The sequence below is a fragment of the Euphorbia lathyris genome, chromosome 9 (assembly GCF_963576675.1).
Source record: "Euphorbia lathyris chromosome 9, ddEupLath1.1, whole genome shotgun sequence".
NCBI classification, from domain to species: Eukaryota; Viridiplantae; Streptophyta; class Magnoliopsida; order Malpighiales; family Euphorbiaceae; genus Euphorbia; species Euphorbia lathyris.
The window spans coordinates 70,879,996-70,901,367 of record NC_088918.1 but is presented as its reverse complement, the minus strand read 5'-3'; the positions used below and the strand labels follow the sequence as shown (position 1 = coordinate 70,901,367).

At 33.1% G+C, this 21,372-nt stretch overlaps 1 protein-coding gene across 5 annotated transcripts; it reads right to left on the bottom strand.

The window, feature by feature from the left end:
* Nucleotides 1-4,020: 4,020 nt before the first annotated feature.
* LOC136206148 (UDP-glycosyltransferase TURAN-like) lies at nucleotides 4,021-18,914 on the bottom strand. 5 transcript variants are annotated; one of them, XR_010676218.1, is made up of 19 exons: nucleotides 18,598-18,914; nucleotides 18,478-18,511; nucleotides 17,578-17,633; nucleotides 17,337-17,477; nucleotides 15,213-15,361; nucleotides 15,036-15,125; nucleotides 14,884-14,950; nucleotides 14,745-14,808; nucleotides 14,196-14,301; nucleotides 11,988-12,154; nucleotides 11,791-11,901; nucleotides 11,640-11,701; nucleotides 11,073-11,125; nucleotides 10,913-10,988; nucleotides 9,308-9,430; nucleotides 7,713-7,774; nucleotides 5,919-6,074; nucleotides 4,374-5,708; nucleotides 4,021-4,278 (listed from the first exon to the last, which is right to left on the bottom strand). XR_010676218.1 is itself a non-coding variant. In XM_065997084.1 (17 exons), exons 1-16 carry the CDS (start codon nucleotides 18,691-18,693, stop codon nucleotides 7,751-7,753), a joined length of 1,419 nt encoding a protein of 472 aa, XP_065853156.1. In that variant the 5' UTR covers nucleotides 18,694-18,914; the 3' UTR covers nucleotides 4,021-4,278; nucleotides 7,713-7,750. The 5 variants fall into 5 exon arrangements, 2 of the variants coding, with proteins under 2 accessions (XP_065853156.1, XP_065853155.1); XR_010676219.1 differs by having other exon boundaries at nucleotides 5,919-6,010; XR_010676220.1 differs by lacking the exon at nucleotides 5,919-6,074.
* Nucleotides 18,915-21,372: the final 2,458 nt, after the last annotated feature.

Below are 21,372 nucleotides of genomic sequence, written 5' to 3'. Positions count from 1 at the left end.
TAATTGAATGGATGATATTTAGTTTAGGAGTTTTGATTAAATTGAATTTGATGATATTTAATTTAAGGGCTTTGATTAAATTAAATTGATAATTTGATATTTAGGGGTTTTAAATTTTTTTTTTTTTTAAAGTTGTGCGCAATGCACTTACATTAAACAAATGAAAATTACATTAAAGACAAAGAAAAACCCTCAACCCACCCCATCCCATGTGATTCGAACCCATGACCTCTAGGAGTCTAATTGATAATGTTATATCTAGGAGTCTAATTGAATTGATGATATTTAGACTAGGTGCAATCATTTCGATGGATGTATAGTCATACGAGAAAGGATCAGGTGAGTAATGAAATAATTCGGACAAAAGCGGAGGGTTACATCTATTGAGAATAAAATGAGAGAAAACTGACTAAAGTGATTTGGCCATGTAAAATAAAGAGAGCTTGATGCGCCAGTTAGAATGATTGAAAAGTGGCAAAGGGATGCAATGGTGAGAGGTAGGGAAATGCCTAAGCAAATTTGGAAAATGGTGATTAATAGTGATATGAGTTTATTGGGGATTTGAAAAAATTAGTAGATACGACAACATGGATGAAAAGAATTTATGTCGCTGACCCAACTTGATATCACGATTTCATATGACGATTCATATTAACCGACCTTAAATCATTTCGGGATTAAAGCTATAATATTATTGTTGTTTTAGAATTATCTAATTAATATGGGTTGAGTTTTTTTATTTTCATATATTTTGGTACAAATAAATATAAAACATCACTCAACAGTTTTCATTCAAATTGGAGATATAGTGAAAAAAAATAATTAAAATATTAAATCTTACAGTAAAATTTCTTTCAATTATAAATTATATTTATCATGATTACCATTTTAAATGACAATTTTAAATTTCTTATCATGGATTTTATATTATTATAAAAAAAAAGCTAAGTGTTTCTGGTCAAGCATTTAGACAGAAAGATTGTAAGTACATATATACTTCATCCAAAACAAACTCAATAACTAAATAACTTGAAAATGCATACTAAGAGCATCTCCAATAGGATGACATGACTCTCTAAATTGTCAAATTTAACTAGCCATTTAGAGAGTGACCACTCCAACAAGGTGACATGGCTCTCTAAAATAAATAGCTAGCCATTTTCACTAGCTAAATTTAACTAGTCTCTTTGGCTAGCTATTTCTATTTTTTAATCATTCTTTCTCTTTCCTCTTTGTATCTTTTTTCTACTTTTTCTTTTTTTCTTTAAATTTAATCACTTTTAATGATAAAATAATCAAATAGAGAGTCAAATAGCTAGCATGGTTGGAGCAAAACATAAATTTGGATAGCTAAATTTGACTAAACTAATACTCCCTCCATTCCTTTTTGTAAGTCGTTTTAGGGGGAAAAATATTTTCCTTAATATTTGACGTTTTAGAGTTCCCAGAGTATTTTGTATCATCTTTTCCATTATTGCCCTTCCTTTGGTTCGTTCATTAATGGCTACCATTCTTCTACTATTAATTGATTGCTTATTTGGTTTCCAAGGTTCATTAACTGATAACGATGCAATAAGAACGTTTATTCTTCATATATACAGAGGTTAACAAAAATGAAATTCATAGAATACAAGGAAGAGAGAAAAGCATCAAGAGGAAGCAAAAATGACAATCTTCAGGAAGGTAATGAAGAAAGCTGGAGATTGTAAGGGATTGAACCCTGAAAAGAAGACAATATTCAAGAGGAAATTGAAGAAAGAAGAAGATGGAGGTTTTGAAAACCCACAAAAAACGACAGATTTCTTAATACTACCAAACAAGAAAGAAGAAGAATACGAGAAGTTGAGTTCTAAGAAGAAGAAAATTCTACTAGATTTTGATTTGAATAAATTTGCAAAGGAAGGAGATGAAGCTTTTGAAAAGCCACAAAAAATGACAGATTTCTTAATACCAAAGAAGAAAGAAGAAGAATCTGAGGAGTTGAGTTCTAAGAAGAAGAAAATTCCACTGGATTTTGATTTGAATAAATTTCCAGAAGAAGGAGAGGAAGCTTTTGAAAACCCAGAATTACAACAAGTGGTTATGAAGAAGTTGAAGATTTATCTGCCTAGGTTTTATTAAGCATTTTACTTTCCAGTTTTGTAATATTGTTGTTGAAACAATTTTTCTTGTTAAAAGGATTTCCAATTTTCCAATTTTAATCTATCAGGTACTAATCCATCAGCAAAAGGGTTTTATTCCCAGTTTTCCATTTTCAGAAGGTTCTAATAATCAATCAATTGGGTAATATTGTTGCTAAAACAATTTTGCTGTGTTTGTAGAGATGAATTTATGTGTTGGGGTTAATTTTTTTTAGGAATTTCTGTTTATATTGTTCACCTGATTGTGTTGTGTTTCATTGAATTGAGTTGAGTTAATATGAAATTGGATGCTGTGATTTGCTTAATTTATTGCTGATGTATTGCTGATTTTCTCTTAAAGGGAGTATGAACTTGTTAATAGTGTTGATTGCCTGGAGTTGCTTTGCTTGATTGCCTGCTACTTAGTTGCTTGCTGATTTCATTTCATTTTTACATTGCTCAAGACTTTCTGCACATTTACATCATATCTAGTACAATATCACAAAATATAACCATTTCGTATCAGTATCTTCAGATATATATATAATCATTAGTTTAGCTTTGCAAAATGATTTTCAGGCTTGATTTTCAATTGACGAAGGGAGTGTTATATGATAAAGGAATGTTGATCATTTTAACAACCTCAAAATGGATACAAATTGTTACTTGCTGAGTTTCATATATCTTGGGACCTATCTCACAAGCAGTACATACTTTTATATTCATTGCACTCTTAACTTAAGGTTCTAAGTGAAACATCAGAATGCTAACTGATTCCGATTTCATTTGCTTTAGAATTACAGTATCAGAACAGTTTTTGGACTACCAAACATTCTCTTGAATCAATTGAATTATAGTAGGCCTTAAAAATCCACCATCATACAAGCACATAAAATGTGAGGGAGCTGATATGAAGCCAAAGACCAAATTTCGTATTGTAGTGGTGGAGGATATGTTTTTTTCTGTGTTCTAGCAGGTTAAACTTTCTACATTAACAACTTTTGCAAACTGATATATATACACTTTGCACATGGGAGAGAGAGATAAGTAAAAACTAGACCATGCATACTTTTATCAAATACACTACCATTAATTAAGACATGTGATATCTCATTAGTGGTATTGATACCTCCATTAATTAAGATATCACCAATACCATCATGTGTTCCAATGTCTATATGATATTCTTTTCATTATTTTAAGATATTCAACTTTTTACTTTTCCATTTTACATTATTGTGATATTCTTTGTAACTAATCTATGCATTTGAACTCTTTAATGTCTTATTACACTTTAAAATGGGATATTCTTCATAATCAATTTATTTGATTGCAACCACTGAATCTTTAACAATATGATGCAATCCGTAACATGGAAAATTCAGTCCCACTTAAGTTATTTGACAGAGAAAAATTCAGTCCCACTTCAAATATAAAATTCAGGTTGTCCTCAATTTGACAGAACAAAATTCAGTCCCACTTAAACCATAAAATTCAAGCTGCTTCCAACTAAAACATAAAATTCAGCCCCACTTAAGCAATTTGACAGAGCAAAATTCAGTCCCACTTAAAACATAAAATTCAGGCTGCTCCTAACTAAAACATAAAATTCAGCCCCACTTAAGCAATTTGACAGAGCAAAATTCAGTCCCATAAAATTCAGACTGCTCCTAACTAAACCATAAAATTCAGCCCCACTTAAGCAATTTGACAGAGCAAAATTCAGTCCCACTTAAAACATAAAATTCAGGCTGCTTCTAACTAAAACATAAAATTCAGGCTGTCCTCAATTTGACAGAGAAAAATTCAGTCCCATTTAAAACATAAAATTCAGGATGTTCCAATTTGAAAGAGCAAAATTTAGTCCCACTTAAGAACATAAAATTCTGGATGTACCCAATTTCCTTGTAACATGAGCTTTAATATAAACATAATTGAACACCAGCATAAAAAAACTCTATTAAACACAATTTAATCAGCATAATTGAACATCAGCATAAAAAAAAAGCTCTATTAAACATAGTTTAACATAATCGAACACATTATAGCATAAACCCAAAAATATATCTAACCAGCTATCCTAAAACACAATCAAATAACAATAAATTTTCCTCTTCTCCACTAGCTGAGCAAAAATAGCAGATGAAGTTTCTGATACCTGCAATGATCAATAAAACAACAAAGATTAATTAATTTAAATTATCCAGAGTAATTAACCAAAATTTACTCAACAAAGACACTATAACTATATACCTGAATCAAGTTGTTCTATTAAGATGATTAAGTACTTCTTGTACTAATTCAGATTCACATTTTAGTTGAGTAGGAAGCTGGCTCTCTCTTTCTAACACTGCCTTTTTCATATGAGGAATTCTGTATTTGTTAGAACCTTGAATTTTCATTGTTTCTATCATGCACTGTTGTAATGTCAAAAAAATTCGGTTGGACTTCCATGAAGGAAAATCCTCATACGATTTCACCACAGCATGTACAAACTCATCAACTGTAGTCGGTGACTCCTTATACTGTAAAGCCTGAATTGCACTAAAAAACCCGAGATCCAAGACATTCATATCTGGAGAGTTAGCAGGTTGACACATCAAACGAATATTAAACCCACCTTGGCTAGCAGCTTGGCAAAATTCTTCATCGTTTTGATCAATGTGTGTTCTTGCATTGTCCTGCTGAATAAATATTGGATCCCTACAATCTACTCTTGGCCATTTTTCCTTAATTGCCGGTAGTACTTTACCGATCAAGTAAGACCTTATAACATCTCTAGTAATTGAATTTATTGGTTTAGTCTCTAAAGTCCCTGCAGCTCTGTTAACACTGTTCCTTTTGGCTGGCATTTGAGTAACCAAAGGAAACACACCGATCTTCCCAGAGAAAATTTCATTTCTTTCAACATCAAATCTTGGTCGAGCTAAGGCAACTAAAAACATGACTTTCCCAATAAAGTTTTTGCTTTTACATGTGCGTAATGAGTCTTCTTCATCCGGAAGTAAGTAATAATTCTGATTTTTCTTTGTCATCTGGAACCATTTCTCATCAATATGGACAATATTGTACATCTCTTTAAACGTTGGATCATGTGGGATACTGCTTTCTTCAAGCATTGATATGCAAGCATTGATATGCAAAATTTCAACCGGGATCTCTTATTTTCTTCCTTTAAAAGAGGTTTTATAGCATTTGAATGTCTTCGTATTGCTCCAGATTGCAAACGTCTAAACATTGTAGTCCTTTTCATGTCCATAGCATAAGCTAAAGAGCTAAGGGTTGTCCGCTGCTGCAAAGGGATTTCACGAAATCGATTCCAGTCAATCTGAATTCTCTTACGACCACAATTCTTTGTCCTTTTATGCGAAACATCAGCATGTAATCCGTCATTTTTCCATTGTTTCCAAACGCGTTGAACAAGCCGAATACCAACCGAAAATATTGATGCCACTGAATTGGTCGTCCCTTTAGGCAATTTTCCATCAATGCTTTTCTGTAACAACATATCGTATATTGCTCGACGTTGAGCATTGGATAAATATTTCCTCTTACTTGTCTGGTATGGTATATGTTCACCTTCTATATCTGCATAATTCAAAACAAATGATTCAAAGGATGTGGCAAGTATATAGATTCAAGTGTCATTGTATAAGGTAACTCCATTAGAAATAATTGAGATTTCAAATGTCAGAAACAGTACTAATAAAAGTGAAAAAGCCAAGTAGTTATACAACACTTCAAGTATGATTTAGGAAGCATAAATCGAACAAGAAAAAAAACAAAAGAATTAAATACCATTGAGATCAATACTCAAAGCTTCTGCTTCCTCAAAGCCATTAAGGTCTGGTAGAATATAGCCTATTTCATTTTGTCTGAAATCTCCATGACTAATATCAACATTTAGATCTATTTCAGTCACTCTGTCCATGGATGATGAAGGAAAATTCATCTCTGGAGAAGAAAAAACAGACAAGAAAGAAGAAGATAGCAATCTATAACCATGAAGGATAAAAACCAGAGAACGTATTCTTGAGTTACAATCATCAATCTTTAATTTGTTCATATATAAATGGAGACTCTTCAATTCCATTTTTTGGTGCTAAAGTTTAAAATTAGAGCAATCAAAATTTTTGGGGGAAATTTAAATTTGAGAGAGATTGAATTTCTGAATTTACAGAGGGAAAGAAACGTATTATTGAAAGGGAGGGAGTTTTTGTTTTTTGACGTGTTTTTCTTGAGAGAAGTACAGTAATAAATTGATGAGAGAGAGTTTTTCTTAATTAGGCAATTTTATTAAAAATTCTCTTTACAGCCAAGGATTAAAGGTTAAATTAGTAATTTTTATCTATATTAATTGAGTTTCTTAATCTGTGTGAAACAACCTAGAATGACTTATAAAAAGGAATGGAGGGAGTATTATTTTAGAGAGCCAAATAGCTAGTTAGTGTTGGAGATACTCTAATAAGCTAAAAAATGGCTCAAATGATATTTCCCATGTATCAATCTGCACGCCGTTAGAACATTGTCCAACCTTGTCCTCAAGGTTCACATCTGGATACCTTTTCCGAATATCAAATGTGAACTCCCAAGTGGCCTTCTCAAGTCCTCTGTCAGACCACAAGGTCAAACTTTAGTAACCGCATGATTCCCTCTATCTTTCAACATATCAAATATTAGTTCTAAAGCACAAAATCTGAAGTTGTTCTTGGTAAATGATGGCAACTCAATAGCAAATCTAAGAAATAGCCCCAAATTCTTAAGAATGACCTAAAAATATTAGTTCTAAAGCACAATATCTGAAAACATATTGTATCTGGACTTCTATTGCAATTTTAAGTGATCTTATTTCCTGTAAAATAACATCTGTAATGAGTCCTTTGGGTGGATTATTATACACAGCTAGATAAAAGTTAAGACCTGACTACCAATTCCAAAATTCTAGGTATTGTGTCCTTATTACTAATCAAAACAACTTCATTCTAAAACTCTTCACTTGTCCAAATTAAACCCCTTAAATTATTTTCCCAAATTAAGCCTCTTAAATTGATCAAAAGCTTGATCATGTGTTTTGACATTTATTTATTTAATTATCTTATTATTACTTTTTAAAGATAATAAAAAAAATAAAATTTCAATTTTTTTTTAATTTTGAATAAATATAAGTTCAATAACTAAAGAAATTGAAATAAAAAAATAAAAAAATTATGAAAATGACTTTCTGTATTTTATTATAAATAATAATACTATTAGAACTAATAATAGAATTTAGAATTTCAATTCCAAACTAATATATAAAAAGAACTAATAAAAAACTATTGACAAAATAGGTTAGACTAACTAACGTCATATTATATATACAAGCATATTATATCAGCTAATTTTATAATAAATTGAGTATAATAAATTCATGGTTTTTTTTATTATAGAAATATCATATTAAGCCCCATGACCTTTATAAATAAATGATCATGGACTCGCATTAAAACCATGAAAATTCAATTCAGGGGCTTAACCTAATTTTTAGGAAAACTTGAGGATAGGCAAGCGAAATTAACAGCCCAAAAACTATCAGAAATATTCCAAACTTACCAGTAAAAATTACTTTTTGTAGTAACTTTCAGACAGGATTACTTTGAGTTCTTGGATATAACCTACAGAAGGAAATTGAAAATCAGCTAAAACACATTGGTCAAAATGTGAAACAAGCAAATGTTTCTGCAAAAGAGAGGCAACAGGAAAAATTGCATGTCAAAAGATGAGGCGGAAAAAGTCTCACTAGTGAAAAAATATAAGATGAGATAGGCTTATAACTCGGGGGCAAACCTAAAGCCTAAACACATATCTAATTTGAAGATGGAGGAGTGCCGTGAACCAATTGAACTAAAAACTTAACCTCATAGTTAAGGTCCAAAAATAGCTTATATTATTATTATCTCTCTGACACATCCCCTCACGCAAATACTTCGGGCTTGAACCAATTGAACTAAAAGCTTAAGCTAATTGTCAAGGTTCAATTCATATGAATATCTGACATTCCCCGCACGTGAATGCTGCTCGCTGGGCTTGAAGTGTGTATAACATATGCATATCTGACCATTTGTTGAGATTAAATCAACAAATGGGTTGCCAAGAATTGAACCCTCGACCACTTGATCTAAGAGGCTCTTATATCATGTTATTGAACCAATTGAACTAAAAGCTTAAGCGTCTTGCACCGCACGGGGTTTTGGTCTGACTAAGACCTGGCCCGTGACATTTGGCATCAGAGCCTAAACTAAGCAAAGGCCTTGCGAAGTGGGCGGTAGTGCCTTAACTAAGCAAGCTCATTGTGAGGTGGGCGAGTAAGCTTTAACTAAGCGAGTTCTTCGTGGTGTGAGCGTGCAAGTTTTAACTAAACGAACTTTAGTTAAGACCCAATTCATATTAATATCCGACAAAGACAAAATTGTAACTTTACATAAATGTACATGATAACTTAAGGCATTCACTTAAGAAACAACATCTAGCTATGTTGCATGGAAACAAAACGGACACCGGAAAACGTAATTTCTAAAAAGTAGGAGATGAAAACATGAGGAAAACGTGTAAATATTAAAAATATAATAATATATTTAAAAATAATTTTGTTAAACAATACCAATATGCCACCAACCCTATTTTTTTATTCCATCCACCCAATTATGTGTGATATGTGGCATCATGCATGTCTAATTAAAATCCACATATTTAATTGAGAAGTTAGGCGAAAGAAATATAGGCAAATTCTTTAAACTGAATGATGCAAGGAAAGAATTATCAGTCAAATAGGAAGTTCCAACAGCAATTGCAAAATAGAAAGTTTTAATTTCAAAAAATTTGGTTGAAATCGGCACAGGAAACCATTTAAAAACTAACAGACGCATTTCATATTTTGGGTAATTACTAATTACAGAAACGTGCTTGGAAACGTTTTATATCAGTTTCCGGGAGTTTCCGTTTCCCACATCTGCGGAAACGGTGAAACATATGTCATGCGGAGTTTTCGTGCATCACAGGCCACTAGCATCATCCCATTGACAGATTTTGGATTAGAATTAAAATCAAGTAGCTCACATTGACGGAATATATATATATATGGACCATTGATTATCTAATCTTAATTGGTCTATATATATAGAGAGAGAGAGAGAGAGAAGTAATCTTGCCTCTAGTATTAACGGCTTTGCATGTTCTTCCCATTCTGTAGCCCACCTTGAGTTCATTTCCACTGCACCATTTCTTAGCAACTTCAAAGCATCACATTCATCCGGAAAACCCTTAAACAACCTCTGTCCATGCAAAATGATGATATTTTTATCATTTCATGAAGTAAATTTGATCACGTAATCATTCTAAAATAATAGCAAGACAAAGAGACAGAGGTACATGATTAATACACCCATATTATCACTCCTACTCAGTGAAAATATCAATAATTATACCCTTCTAAGCATAGTTGTTAAATCAAGATTCGACTCGTGACTTGAAATCCTCATTTTGTGAATCGGGACTCGTGAATCAAACTGAATAGTAAGATTCGGATCAAATTCAAAATATTATAAAAAATAAAATATTAACCATGTTTAACTTTAATATTAGATTAAAAGTTCAACTTTAATGTCAAAATAAAAATTATATCAAGTTATCAACGAAGCACTTAAATTAAAATTCAAATCTAATGCAATTCTAATAAAACTATTGACAAAGCATCTTCATTGTCTTTTTTCAATTTGATACTTGATATATATTGTTGACTGTTCAGAAATGATGATGCTATGCCTCTTCAAGTGCTGTTTTTCGATTTTGTTTGTGCAATGCAGGAGAGTAGGAGGCTTTTTTTTTTTTTTGAAAGAAACAGAAAAAGAAAGAAGAGAGCTGGCCGGAAGGGTCTGAAAGAAACAGGGAAAGAAGAGAGTTTGGAATCGGAAGTAATAGAATTTGTAGAGTCTCTAGTTGCAAGTACTAGAAAGAGTCACCTATAGCTTTCTTCAAAACTTTTTAATTAGGCCAGCATCGTTTTTTGCAACATTTATGTATGATTTCGAGTCATACTATAGATACGACTCGAAAACATACAAAATCGACACGTACGATTCTAACAACAGTGTTATTCTAAGTAATCGAGAATATTGGCATCTATGTGAAAGAGTCAAATTTTACTTTGTTTGGTGTAATGGGTAAATGAGATTATGAGATTGTGAGTAATTGTGCCCATGAGCGTTTATTTTGCTAAGAAAATGTAGACACCTCAATAGAACCCTTTCCCAGATGCTTCGACTCAGTAGTAACAAACGAGCTATAAACTATTTAGCACCGACTCTTCCAGGGGGTCAGAGTGGCGGTGTCGAACTCGCCGGGGACACGGCTGGACTTGCATCCCCCACAAAAATGTGTCCCCTGCGTTTTTTTCTTTTTTTAGAAAACTGGACACAGCATGAACACAGCGGGAGCACGGGGGACACGGTTTCTGATATAATTAGGTAAAAGTTTAGGGTTTTTAAAAAAATAAATAAAAGAAAGCAGATTTAATTATAAAACTTACGGATGTTATTTGTGATTTATCATAACTTTTACATGTTATTTATGTTAATTATATATTTTTATATGTTTTATATAAAATAAATTATAGAAATTTGTCCCAACCGTACTCGTCTCATATTATTTTAAAATTCCGTTTGCCTCACCCGAGTCGGTGCTTCATAGGCTATAAATATTTAAAAAAAAAATTCTTGGTTTAAAAGCCATGAAATTTGACAATCTAAGCTTATTACCAGAAGTTCATTGGCTAATTCTGAAGATGATGAAAAGAGAAGACCATTTTTTTCAACTTTCACCAACTCCTCGATGCTTCAAATCAAATAGAGTAAATTGGTCAATTTGAAAAAATAATTGAATTACATGCTGGAAAAAAAGCAAACAGTGACGACTTACCAAGAATAGGCAACAGCACAAACAGGTAATCCACAACCGAACATATCCACAACCTGATGCCAAAGATATTTTGTAGAATATCAGTTCCTGTGAAATGAGATACTTCGCTTTCAAGCATGGGCACACATATACACCTGGTCTCTTTGACCTACTAAAAAGGCCTAATACATATGTTGCCCCTGTACTTGACCCAAAACTTCAACTGCCCCTGAACTTTTAGAAGTTCCAAATGACCTTCTATTATTGTCCACTTGCATTTAATAACCCTCTATTTCTCAATAGAAATTGTTGGATACAGAAAATGGGAGACACATTCTGCTACGTGTCAAAGTGACCACCACTTGTCAAAAAGAAAATGACAAATAGACAAATAATTAGAAACTTTTGGAAGTTCACGGAGCAGTTGAAGTTTTGGGGTTATTGAATGGAATTGGACAAAAATAGGGGGTAATTTAGAACTTTTGAAAGTTCAAGGGGACAGTTGAAGTTTTGAGCCAACTACATGGGGGCAACAGATGCATTAAGCCTACTAAAAATTAGTCTATTGAAAACATAAAATAACTGGACCTTCATGGGAAGGTCCAACCCAGATGATGAAGTATGCAAGCACACACCAAGGTCTGCCGATCCTGTAAACATAAATGAGATATAGGAATTCAATATCCGCTGGAAAAATAAAATAAAAGAAAAAAATCAATTAACTAGATTAGATTACTACCTAGAAGCAATGGATAATCCTCAGCTGACAACCACATGGTACGGAATGCCACGCGCTTGAGGTGTAACCGCCTTATTTTTTCTTCGTACTTTTCTTTTTCAGGCCCCTTACCTTCACAAGTGTAAGACTGGTTAAGAGGGTGTAACATAGAGTTTATTCCGAGAGAAGAACATTAAATGTAAGCAAATCGACATTACCTGTTATCACAAATAACAATCTAGGATACAAGTACTCTTTCCTATCACTTATTTCCTTCCAAATAACCTCATCAAGAGCAGAGTCCTTTTCATTTAAAATTGCAGCAACACGTCTATCATACATTACTGCAGCTTCCAGGAGAATGCCAAAATCCTCATCTGGTGTCCTGAAAACATCATTCTCCCATATTAATCTCTTTTAGCAAGTTAACTGTTCCAAATGGATGCTTCAGATAAGTTCTAATACTAACACTAAAACTAATACACACATTCAGCAAAGCATATCCCATGTAAAATTCTTAGCACATGCTAGTTTTATTTTTTGAAAATGGAAGTTCTTGCTGATGAAATTTACTGTAGTATTATTAACAAGAAGGCAGGAACCATGGTAGACCACCCTAGACTCCTTCAAACTGACCAAAACTAAAACAGAATATAACTTATTGCAGCAATAGTAACAAGAGGGGAAAGGGACAGAGTAAAGGCCTCAAAGGAGGCATCTCTGTAAGAGATTGTATCATAAATATGGATGGCAGAGGCGAATAAGATTCGAATCATACTGTTAACAAAATGGGCAGAATGGATAAGTGTAACAAGGTCTTCTGTGACAATAAAATCCCAATTAAGTTCTAGGCAATTTAATATGCCCAATTCGACTAGCTATTCTACACATTGGTGGTGAACCATAAATCTGAAAACAAAAATTAGCATTTGGATTTGCATAACTATGACCATCGGATAAGGCATATATTGATCAGATTGACCAAATAACTTACAAGCAAAACAAGTAAGACTATTTGGACATGTCCAACTTACAGAGAAGAAGGTCCGGAATATGGAAATTATAAGAGAGAAGACAAAGGGCATACTCAGGATGATATTGTAAATGATGCAAAAGGATTTCACATATATAGGGTAAGTCGAAGCAAATAAGAAAAAGGATTTATTGAGTGTACACCAAGTAGATGGAATTAAGGCTTGCTCAGTTCAATCAAGTAACTTTTGGCCTCTTGTTGCCTATCACAAACCTTTTTAGGTGGAATCTTGAATGTTAACTAGCACAATTTTATTTCAGAAACATGGGATTCATTCCCTCAATATTGACAACAAACCAAATATCATTGAATTGTCTGGCACTCAGCAAAAGAAATAGAACCATGTTCCGGCAGGAAGCAGGTAACATATATTCCCTCTGTTTTAAAAGGATGTTGTTTTAGGAAAATGCTTTTATTTGAAAATGTAAATCATTTTATAAAATCAAGAAAACATTTAATAATTTCCAAGTATACCCTTGCATTTAATGTTGATTAAAATAAAATAAACAAAATGATTGATATTCTCAAAATACTTCCTATCAAAAACGGAGGGAGTACTCAAGTGTTAAGTAACAAACCCCAAATCAACATCAAGTATATGCTACAAACTCCAAAATAAAAGCTTAGGAAATACAGCCTTATCCAGGTTACCCCACGAAGGACTTTCATGGTTTTATCCTTTCCTGTAATGGAGATGAAATTAAGGGCTAGTCTCAAAATTAGAGACGCAAAAAGAAGAAAAAAAGAGTTTGTAGGATTCCTACATTATTGTATCATATAGCACTATGTTTGAAGGCACTCCATGTTCCAGGAAACATTAGCCTAGATGTTTGAAGATAGAAGAAGAGATAAAAGTAACTATACCTCAAGAAAGAAGCTAATGCAGCCTCAATCTTATTTAACATCTTCTGACAGGATACTAGTAAACAGATTATTAATCAAACTACAGACAGCTATTATCGGCTAAATTCCTCATAGGTCCTTCTTGAGATGATTCATTTAAGTGATCTGAAGCAAACTTCTATACCGGCTTACTGAACATATGCACAAGAAGTTGCATGATTAAGTTGAGTCAAACCTTTTCTATCAACAATTGGTCAAGCAGCTAAGTATGGACGAGCGCCAACTCCTCAGCCCTCTGCAAGGGGATGAAGAGTGGTATGAAAGAGGGAATATAGCCAGTTCTGGAAACTATCAAGGAGGTCATGTAACTATGTCATAAGATAATTTGCATAAATGTAAAATTGCAGAGCCCTACCAGAAGAACCACTTAACATGTCAATTGTACATACAAAACCAAACTCAATTGTTGCATTTGACACTAGGAGAAAGAAAGAGCTAGTTAGCTACTCAATATTCACTGGATGATTAGGAGAAAAAAAAAAAATCTCACCAGCTAGTACTGCTAACAACAAGTGCTGGCCGGTTTGGTTTTAGAAGAATATCACCATCAACAATGCTGGTAAACAGTGTCTCATCTACATTCTGGTTCCTCATTCCTAAGGATCATAAACGTAAATGCTACATTATATAGAAAAAGAAGTGGACAACGAGAAACAATATTTGCAAAAATGTAGGAAACAGACATGTGTAATATATATATAAGTCACATAATAGAGGGGGAGAGAGATTTTTTTTTCACTTTGAAAGCTTATAGAAGATGATCTAGAAATATTAAGGATTTACTGAACACCCGATTAGCATTGATCTACTTGTGAAAACACATTACCATCCTAGGAAACGAGTTTCCGATTTTCTTAGATTATGGAAACATGACTACAAACATTTCATAGAAGTTCTCAAGAGTTCGGTTTCCGAAAAGTTTCGGAAACATGAAACGCTTTAAAATCAAAATTTCCATGCAACATAGCATAAATATATAATTTACACAAGAAGTCTTGATTTAACCATCCTCAAGACAAGAGCAAGAAAATAATATTACCATAGCTAGCGCAGTCATGAATACCATGAGGTTGACTAAAGAATTTATCTAATCTGCAAAATAACTAAAAATAATCCACTATTTATTAAAAATTCACAGCTCTAAATTTTCAGAATAACTTCAGCAGTATGGCTTTTACCTTATGCTTTTCTTCAAGTGAAGCAGGATGAAAAAACTCAGGGGACTGATCGTATAGAACTGAGGCTCTATCAACATAGCATGCAAAAGATTATAACTTTCTCTGGAATAAAATATTTTCACATTTTAATAATGTTAAGATGACAGTCTTACTTAATTCCCCAGTTTTGAGCCAATTCATGTTGCATTGCCCTTGTTACACACAGGGAACCATCAGCCATTCTCCCATAGTGTCTCTCAAACCTGAGGTTAGAAACTTAAACAAAAGGTTCATATCAAATCATAACTTCCAGTAATAGTACAAAAGTTTACAGGGCATCCAAGTAGTACCAACGATATACTGCTACAAAACGACTGTTTCTTCCAATGGAGAGTGCCAGCAAGGTATACCCAAAATTATGCCAATCAACAATAAATGCAGAATTCCTCAGCCAGCTTGCCCACTTCACAGCCGCCAAGGTTGGAACTGATGGTGGATTCTATGGAAGAAAGAGAAATAGAAAATGAAAGTATGCCCTGTCTGATCAAACTGATATGCAAAGGGATGTACATATACACATGAGCATGCATATGCCAAACATTTCCATGCCAACATACATATACTTTTCAGATTTCTCTATAAACGAAGATAATTACAAAATGAACAATAAAGTAGCTATTTGTGACATTGTGGTTTCAACTGCTGTTGAGAAATTACAGAGTTTAGGAATTGGGGTGGCAAGACATGTTATTTGGTTTGCAAAGGACATTTAAAAGGTTGAGCTCGTCAAAGTGCCGATAAGGAATCCAAATCTGATATCTAGGAATACGAATTAAAATTACATGCAGTGGTCTCTTTTATGCATGTAGTCACCTACCATTTCTTTTAAAGGTTTTCATCTTCGCCTTGGAGAATTGAGACTTAGAAGCCAATGCAAATGCTTTCACCAAAAGTTACTTGCTCAACTTTACACAACTACATTTAAATGCAATTGCTCACCTGACCAAGAGAAGGGAAATATGACTATCCTTAGGCAGACCATATATTATAAGTTTAAATTTAATCTGAGTTCTTACAACAAATTCAAGAAGCTAGATATGGTTATATGAATGCAAATGAATAGTAATATAAATGCAGCTCTTTTTCAATTTTGGTTGACTGCATGATAAATCCAAAGGAATAAATAAGTGATTCAAGAAAGCAAATAGCCACTACCTCTATTCCCATCAAGACCAGGATCGAAAAGTTGATTCATCATTTTAATGACACTATTAATAAATAATATTCTATATCTGTTCATTTAATTTTATATCACCACAAATGCAAATCAGCATGTGTACAGATAGACCCTACCACCTTCAAACTATATTCTTATCAATTGAATCTACAAGGGAAAACCTACACTAATAAACTAAGTTATGAGGTTGAAAACTAGGAGACTACAAAAGAATTTTAAGAGTACAAAAGATTCAGGCACGTTTGCCTTAAGGTAGTAATCAGATTTCAAAAAATTATACAAGAAATAATTTATTAAATGATTCATTTCACTGGCTTACCTAATTATATATGTTTCATACTGAGAACGAAACTGCAAATAGCGCATGACAAAATGCAAACACTAATAGTTAAATTTTCCAAAGATCGGAAGCATGTGGTCTTCATCTTGCACTTCCAGGGGACTGTTTTCATTATTTAAATCAATCACCTAAAGGTGTATGGAGTAATCTTTCCTGGGGATCACCTTCAAAAGGGTGCCTAGGGCATTCCCCAAAGTCAGCATAAAAAGAAAGACAAAGCATTTGAAAGAGATCAGGCAACCAAAAGAAAAGCTAATATAAAAAGGGTTCTGAGATTCATTAAATGAAAGATACTCGAAGGGCAGAATAGAATAGCTGTGAGTCCCAAGAAAATTCAAATGAATCAAATACGGTTAGATTACAGATAAATCCAGTAATTAACATGCAAGCACACAAATTCTATTAAACACGACTTCTAGGCCAAAATACTACAAATTACATGTGCAAATCATGAAGAATTCATAGTCAATGATGCAAACACACACACAAGCTATCGTATAAATAAATGGCAAAGATCGTGATACAATACCATGGACTGCATATGCATGTTACTCATATTTGAGACAAAAGTTGGTAAAATTTACAGTAAAACTTACGTTAGTGCCTATTGCTATCCCCTTGGCAATGGCAGAATTCAGGAAAAATACTTGAGTTATTTTATACTATCCTTAGTTGCACGCAATCGTGCATAACCACCAGTTAAGTTGTACAAAACCATTTCAAAGACTGGTATGCATACACAAGTTTCACAATAGTGAAGCTGTAAAAGTAACTGATTATAAAAATTCCTTCTAAAAACAGCATGTTCACCAAAAAGACAAATAATGCCAGTAGAGATGGGAAAGACAGGTAAAGCAATAATAACCATAGTTTCTCCCAGACGAAATGCCTTCTCACCTGCACGATGAAAACATCAGGTGCTTTTATTTTGACGCAGAGATACCAAAGCAGGATTAATAACTGGAACAATGGCTTGAGCAAAAGAATCACTGGATAAAACATCTTAGGTAGAGCCTGAGGAGATATTGGCCACTGTTTCTGTGATGTAAAGATACAGAAAATTGGTAAATAATTTTTTCTTTTTCAATCCCAATAAATTCTAATGGAATGAGATAAGAAAGCTTAATGAAACACGTACCATTTTGTGGATATGAATAGACTGATTCTGTAGTATTGCCATATGAGGTTCAGAACCTTACCAAAAGAAAAACCAAGTTTAAATGAATGTTACAAGGAATGATTCTCACCAGGTAATAACGAAACTCATGAAATAAGGCTATGACTTTAAATCTGCCCAATTTGATTAGTTTTCTAGCCAAAGTAATAAAAATTGCATGGCCTCATGATATGTGCCTGAGGTTGTGTTTGTTTCGAGGGAAGTATAGAAGGAAAGGAAGGAAATATGGATGTATCTATACACGTGTCTATAGAAATCCCATATTTCCTTCAAAACAAACACAAACTAAAAGAACAAGTTGATAACTTCTTGTACACAAGCTCATGGTAAAACACTTTATGTCAGTAGGCAGACAACATTTTAAGAATTTTATGGCGATTGATTATAAATATGTTAAGCCAAAGGTGTCTGAGTAATAACATTTATATTTTGTAAATAATAAGAAATTTTCCATAGATAGATTGTTATATGCTATACATCACAAACATGAAGGGCAGAAAATACTAATACAAAAATACCCTTTCCCTGTTCTTATATTATTATATTTTACATTATACCATACCGACGAATTAAGCCTCGTGATACTGTAAGAGGATACTCTAATGCAACACACTTACTAATTGTAATATAAACCATTATGGGGTACTGGTTAGTGTCCTAACCACCATTTTAACTCTGACTCCCAGTTTTATCTGTTTCTATTGTTTCCTTTCTTTCTATATTTAGTTGGAAAAGATTTCATTAACCAATTGTCTATTGTGTCCTAACCAATTAAACAATAAAAACTCCCAGAAAACCAAATTGTTTCAGAAAAATGATTACAGAAATCGAACTAAAGCATTCACAGTGAGTAAAATATACCTCCATATGCAACGATATCCACTTGGAGAGATGCCTACAACAGCAAAACAACAATTGGGAAGGAAATTTTAGAGGTGAAGGGAAATTAAGGAGAATAAATAACAGAAATGGAAGCAGTACCTGAGACGCAAGAGAAAGTGCGTGATACTGCATACGAGGACTTCGACCAATATCTCCTAAAACGACAATGCATGCTCTTCCTCTCGTCTTCCCCATTTTCCTCGAGCAGAGAAGAGGTGATGTGAGTAGTGAGAAACAAAATTGAAGTCAAAACTAGTGATGTGTAGTACGAATTATGGTGGTATCAACTAAAATCGGTGATGAAATAGTGGCAGAGTTGGCAGAATCAGATAATCTGAAGCTTGTATCGAGTGGACGGCGAACGGAGAGGCCTTGAAGAAGTACCGATGATTTCCACCAATTATACAATTGGCCCAACCAATTGCCGATTGCAAAAAGCAACATATTAGTATATTACTTTATGTTAACCAACAAAGTATATTACTTTATTTTTTTGATAGAAAAAAAGCTAACATTGTTTTTTTTTTTTTTAATGAAAATACTTATATCTTCAGATACGAATGGAACAATTACAACAAGAAACGAAAAAGGTAAAAAATCTTATAAAATCCACAATGGGCCGAAAACGACTACAAAGAGCATAAAAAGCCATAAAAATATAAAACACAAACAAAAACACATATATTCCATGGAAATCCAAACCCATAGAAAAACAACTGCAATCGAATCTTCATCATTTAGGTCATTTCGAACATTCGGATCTGAGTCATTTCTTTTATTGCAACCACGTAGATATATTGATCCACGTATAAAATAAATCGTTTCCGCTCTTGCTAAATCCGAAAAAGGTATAAATAGCAAAATAATTGAAAGAAGATACAATTCAAACATATTATTAGATGTGTTTTTGGATGCTGAACAGAAATTAAGAATATCATTTATTAATTTTACTATTTATTTAATATATAATAAATCTATTATTTTAATTAATTTTTATAAATTTACGTTTTATAACACATAAAAAGTGACTTAAATATTAAATATTATTGGGCATTTATATGTCGAGCATGTAATAGGAAACAAAAAAATCTCTAGAAAAACATGTAATATAGAACGGATGAAGTAATTTCTGTCATACCCGACCTAAAATAAGATCAGATAAGACGGTGAGACATTACTACTGACTTATTATATAAACCAATAGCAGTATCTCTCAAATAAGGAGAAAAATCAAATCAAAAACGAAAGTCTAGTTTAAAGCTAAAATGAACAACATATTCCGTTTCCAGCTTAACTTCTTCATACGGAGTCCGATTAAGGCGATTCAAAAACCCCTGGAAACATAAGACAAAAATAAAGAACTTTCATTTAGGACTCCAAGACAGATTCGGCCTATATCTGGTCGAAAAATGCATCACAAGATTCAGGTATGAATCTGATTTTTCCGCATCACCTATATAGACAATTCTTTATTATATCTAACTCAAAGTTATGACTTAATCATAACCGATATCACACTATTCCACAAGTTCTCAACTTTCAGCTGATTATATATATATATATATATATATACCGGTAGATAATACAAACCAAACAAAAGGACACTGCCAAAAACAAGTTCTTCAAGTGTCCGTATACTATCCACATATATGTACATGAACAAAATGGATGCAATACCCTAGAGACGACTTGCACCTTGTAGCTGTAACCGAACCTCGCCCTAGGATCGAGTACCCCTCTCGGTACCTTGCACTTCCTCGCCTAAAACAAAACAATAAAAACATTTGGAAAACATGAGATAAAAATCTCAATAAGAAACTATCAGCTATAAAAATCAACTTTACTTAATATAACGACATATATATACGTTTATAAAGGATTTAATCAAAACCTTGTAAAATATACTCAAAACTAAAGTTCATAATAGGATCAAGGTATTAAACCAAAAACCAAAAATATATAATCTTGTATTCATTCTTGAGTTCATCCCCTTATAATTCAAATCACAATTCACAACATATACGAGACGTCTCTTAACATTGCCTATCCCATATGGTCTTACCCAACACTTCTCTGCCATACCCAATAGGTCTTCAGACTGTGTACACAGGCCATATTTCTCACTAAATATGGTCTTTGAAAATTAAATCCACCATACCGGACTACTCTCAATGGATACCAAACATTTAATTCCATATATAGATATAGATTGAAACCAAACATATATACATATATGTTTATCCTTCATTTGATCATAATCAGTCTAAGACGTTTCCCCTCCAAACACTTCCGAAATTCAGAAACTCTTCGATTAGGATTTAGATCTATGCCTAAGGATGCTATAGTTTAAGTTTCAAGTGATTTGGACGGTCGAATCTCCGTAAATCAAAGAAACGGTGGAGAAACGGTTCAGGAACGAATTGATACGGATAAAAAAGAAAAGAAACAGAGAAGGAAGTAAAGAAGAATAGAGAAGATGCTCGAATGTCTGAGATTTATATCCCAAATTCGGCAAATATCCCTTTTGGTCCTCCATCTTTATATAATCTTTTACTAATTACCCTAAACTTTTAATTTGCACATCAACCCATCAAATTAACTCCAAATTTTTCCTATAACACCAAATAAAAATCACATACCCCATAATAATAATATATATTAATATCTAGGTATAAATTCTAGAAATTTAGACACGGACGTGACAATCCTCCCCACCTTAAGAAATTTCGTCCACGAAATTGTACTTACCCGTCTAGGTGAATAAATGGGGATATTGTTGTCTCATATCCTCCTCTCTTTCCCAGGTTGCTTCCTCACGAGAGTGTCTGTGCCACATAACTTTAACAAGTGGTATGGTTTTGTTCCTGAGGACTT

Coding starts and splice junctions, on each gene's coding strand:
- LOC136206148 (XM_065997084.1), bottom strand. CDS start 18,693: ATGGGGAAGACGAGAGGAAGAGCATGCATTGTCGTTTTAGGAGATATT. Junction 12,155..14,195: donor GTTGTTAGCAGTACTAGCTG/GTGAGATTTTTT, acceptor TGATGTTTTCAG/GACACCAGATGAGGATTTTG. Junction 9,431..10,912: donor AATTAGCCAATGAACTTCTG/GTAATAAGCTTA, acceptor TTGCATGGACAG/AGGTTGTTTAAGGGTTTTCC.